Below are 4,208 nucleotides of genomic sequence, written 5' to 3'. Positions count from 1 at the left end.
AAAAAAAAAAAAAAAAAAAAATCACAAAAAAGTTTATTTTCTTCAATTTTTTTTGCATAAAATAAAATGAATGAAACATTGTAAACAATCCCTTTTCGTCCTCCCACCAAGCGCCCACAAAAAACATAATTATTATAGTAAAGTTTGAATGAATTGCTTTCAATGTCTAATCATAAATTATGCTTAAGTTGCAGTTGTTGTAGGAGCAAACGAACAAACATAGAAAGAAAAAAAAAAAAAAAAAAATAAATAAGAAGAAGAAGCGAAAACGAGAAACGAAACATTGTTACATAATGTAAGGATGATGAAGGTATATATAAACTAACTAACGAACCCACCATCTTCTTATAAAGTTTTGTTTATGCTCAAGTGTAAATATTTGGGCAAACACACATATACAAACTAAGAAATTTTTAAAAACAATTTTATACGTTTAACTCTAAATGCGTATATATGCATTCATGTGTGTGTGTGTGTGCGTGTGTGTGTGTATGTATGTATGTATGTATGTATGTGTATATGTATGTTTTAAATCATGGTGTACTTACCTAACAGTGTGTAGGCTAACAAAAGAGCACATATGCCCAGATTGGTAAGAACCGCAGACCAAATTGTTTGAGAGTTGTGTTTACGGTGTCGTCGTCTATTCTTCTTCGTTGTGTTGCCAGCTGTGTTCGATTTCGTTGATAGCGTTGAGCCTGACGACTTTGTAGGATGTGTGTTAGCTGAATTGTTGTTGTAAGAGTTACGCCCCTGTTTGTTGCCAGAACCGAAACAAGCACAGCACTTGGGTGAGGCGGGTCTGTGTTGTAAATTACTACGACTACTGTTCTTGCTTGAGCTGGCAGTTGAAGTGAGTAATGTATGCGACGGAGGGGGTGGTGGTGGCACGCTTGTACCACTATTACCTGAAACGGAGGTGGAAGTCGTAGCGGCAGTATTGCAATTATTATTGCCTGCAGCAATATTACTTGTTGCGGTCAGCGTGGCGGGTGTTTGTAATTTGGCCGTACTTTTTAAAGTGCCACATGTCGTCGCGTCAATATTTGTACTAGTCAAACTGACAAGATTGCCGGTAGCGACTACAGCTGATGTGGCAGTTGGTGTTAGCGACGATGCGATACCAACAACGCCAGGTGGTGGTCCTGGTCCTACACCCAATGGTGGTGGTGGCATACTCAAAGGTATAACATTTGTTGTCGCACTCGTCGAAGGATACTTACGTATACTACCAGCTATTATAGGCTGACTGACAGTTGCAGCCTCAATATCCTCTAATGTTGGCATGGGTAAAAGTGGAGTCTTAAACGTGGTAGTAGAACTTCCTGGTGTTGATATGCTTTGCACTGCCGGTGGCGGGGGTGGAATCATGTCAATTGTCATATACGAACTGGGTATGTTTGCATATTCACTGCTTGAATTTAACGGTTGTGTTAAGGTGGCGACTGGCTGTACTGCAGCACTGCCAGTAGTTGCATAGTGCTGCTGCTGCTGCTGCTGCTGTTGTTGTTGTTGTTGTTGTTGTTGATTATCCATGTTTATAAAAATTTTTGAGATTACCTCATTTGTGGTTGTGGTTTGTTAGTGATTGTAAGCTGAAAGAGCAAAAAAAAAAAAAAAAATTATTTAAAATTTTATACCCTTAGTAGAGGATAAAATAATATAAAGTTGTAGAAAAATATGAAAGGAAATATATTCGGCTTTCGATACTTATTACTTAATCATTTTTGTGGACTTTTAACGAAAAAACACATTATGAAATTAATGAAAATATATTCCATAAATAATAAATAAGATTAATGTTATAGTAACATGCTATGTAAACGTCAATAAACAATTACGTAAAATATAAAATAAGACATTTCTCAACACTAAGCATACGTAGATAAATTCTTATAGATACACTATTATTTATAGTACAAATTGTTTGGCATAAGTATAATACGCACATAAATATATAAATCATAACGTGTTCGTAAAATACATATATTAAGGACATAGAAAGTTTCTCACATAAATCGTAGGAATAGAAAAAAGTTCAAATTTGCAAATATTTTCTAACAGTTAAGTGTACCTACATATAGAGCGGTTTACTTCATATTCGAATTTAATCTGATAACACTAAAGAAAGGTATGTCCGTCCAGTGAAAGTCTACATGAAGCATAAATGAATTATTTTATTGCTTGGATGAATGTGACTCCACCCAGAGAGAGAGAGAGAGAGAGAGAGAGAGAGAGAGGAAGAGAGAGTGCTTATTCCAAAACCAAATAAACATAATGTTAAGTAAGTGAACCATCGATAAAGAATTTGATTATCCATGGCTGCTGGATGTGGTGCATTACGGTTTGTTCCAATAAAATGAAAGCTATCAATGCCAATTGATGGAATTTAGATGAAAAATAGCTACAACATGCCAAAAGCGATAATATTGTAAGTTTTCGTCCCCACACAGATAAAACTTGCTTTTGGAAATATATACAGTTCTACTCCGGGCTGCTATCAGTAGATACGACCTCAACCAATTAGCACCGATTAGTTCCAATAAATGACTTATTGCTTGTTCAATCTTCCCGTTCACATTACTACGACTAACTATATCCAACAATGGGCTCTTTTGGGACTGAGTAGCTAGCTGCCATTTCACCGTGGAATTCCTATTATTTCTAATAGATAGCAGAACTACTACTGCTTAGCGTTAGACAATATTTTGATATAGTAAATGTGTAAATATTTTTTCATAATAAAGCCTCGAATGCCGGAAAAAAAAGAACCCAAGCCCAAGTAAAACTATATAAGAAATGTGTGCAGGAAAAAAGAAATCGAGTTATTTGCCTATTTGTCAGAACTGTACTTTATTAGTATTCTCAAGAGAACACTACAACATCTAATAATATAGTATTCTCCTAAAAGTCCTGGATATGGGAAACACAAAGTAATAGATCCACAAAAAAGCGAAAAAAAGCAAAGAAGCTCAAATGTACAAAAACACGCCCCCCCCGCCCCCCCGCGGCCCCACCGCATTGAAAGACCCTTTTTTTGCGGTGGCTACACGAAAAAGATGCACATTACTTGAATGCTGTGTTGATTGAGAACAAAAAAAAAAAAATAAATAAAGAGGAGTAATTTACCTGACCGATTGGCCGATTGTTGCCCTAGAAGAAAATTTGAAAAAAAAAGAAGAGAAAACTCAAAACAGCAATGTAGGGCTTCAGAGACTGACTAAGAAACCGAAGAAAAAACGTTGAAAAAACTTGTAGGAAAAATTCGATAGCTTAGTGAAAATCGGAATTTCTGACACTGCTTTTTGCAGTGCTTTCGAAAATAAATATAAAACATTTATGCATAGTATTGTGCACAATTTGCGGTGAGTATAAATAAAATGCTACCTATACGTTGTCGTCGTTAGACCGGGAAAAAGGAAACTTTGCATATTCGTTTTGCAATAATATTTTATGTTTGTTTATTTTTCTCTCCTTTCCTGAGCCTTTGTTCACTTTTATGAAAACTCAGAAGTTTTTTTAAGATATTTAAAGTTTTGCAATATTTTTTTTTTTTTTTTTTTTTTTAGCTCTTGTGACTTTTAAATATTCGTATAGATGGGATGGAAGTTCACAATATCGCGAACGGAGTGCAATTTTTACCGAATTCTTAAATCGCATAATGGAATGTATATAAGTAACTAAGCGAATAAAGCAACATCACCGTGAAAGTATAAAAATACGTGTATAACGTAAAAGTCCTTAAAAATGAAACTTTTGTAAGAGGAATACAATTTTTATGACGCTGCGAAAACTATGCGTAATATGTATAGTATGTATGTATGTATGTATGTATGTATGTATGTATGCATGTATGCATTTTGAGTAAAAATTTTCTGAAACCGCCTTAAAATATGTTAAGCATGAATGCTTTTAATTGCGTGTAAGTGCATGTAACTGCATGTAAACGGCAAGCGTGTATTTGATTTTTAATTTTTTTTTTTATTTTTTATTTTCTTTAAGCAACTTTTAATATTTACTTAACTTCTTCGCTATTGCGATCCACGATTTACATACACTTAGGCCATTAAAGGCATGTTCATGCATTAAATGCAAATCTTGCTATATGTTATGCGTAAATATGATGATGAGTATGTGATCTGAGTAATTTGTCTTTCTGTATTTTTTTTTTTTTTTTTTTTTTTTTTTTTTTTTTTTTTTTTTTTTTT

At 34.2% G+C, this 4,208-nt stretch overlaps 1 protein-coding gene across 1 annotated transcript; it reads right to left on the bottom strand.

The window, feature by feature from the left end:
- Window positions 1-548: 548 nt before the first annotated feature.
- Window positions 549-1,624, bottom strand: LOC119643146 (uncharacterized protein PB18E9.04c-like; the record flags this gene model as incomplete). Its single annotated transcript, XM_038042490.1, has 1 exon — window positions 549-1,624. A coding segment is annotated over exon 1 (988 nt), but the record flags the coding sequence as incomplete, so codon positions are not given.
- Window positions 1,625-4,208: the final 2,584 nt, after the last annotated feature.

The sequence above is a fragment of the Glossina fuscipes genome, unplaced genomic scaffold (assembly GCF_014805625.2).
Source record: "Glossina fuscipes isolate IAEA_lab_2018 unplaced genomic scaffold, Yale_Gfus_2 57268, whole genome shotgun sequence".
NCBI classification, from domain to species: Eukaryota; Metazoa; Arthropoda; class Insecta; order Diptera; family Glossinidae; genus Glossina; species Glossina fuscipes.
Note: the sequence above shows the minus strand (reverse complement) of the source record. Positions and strands in the feature narration are given on the sequence as shown.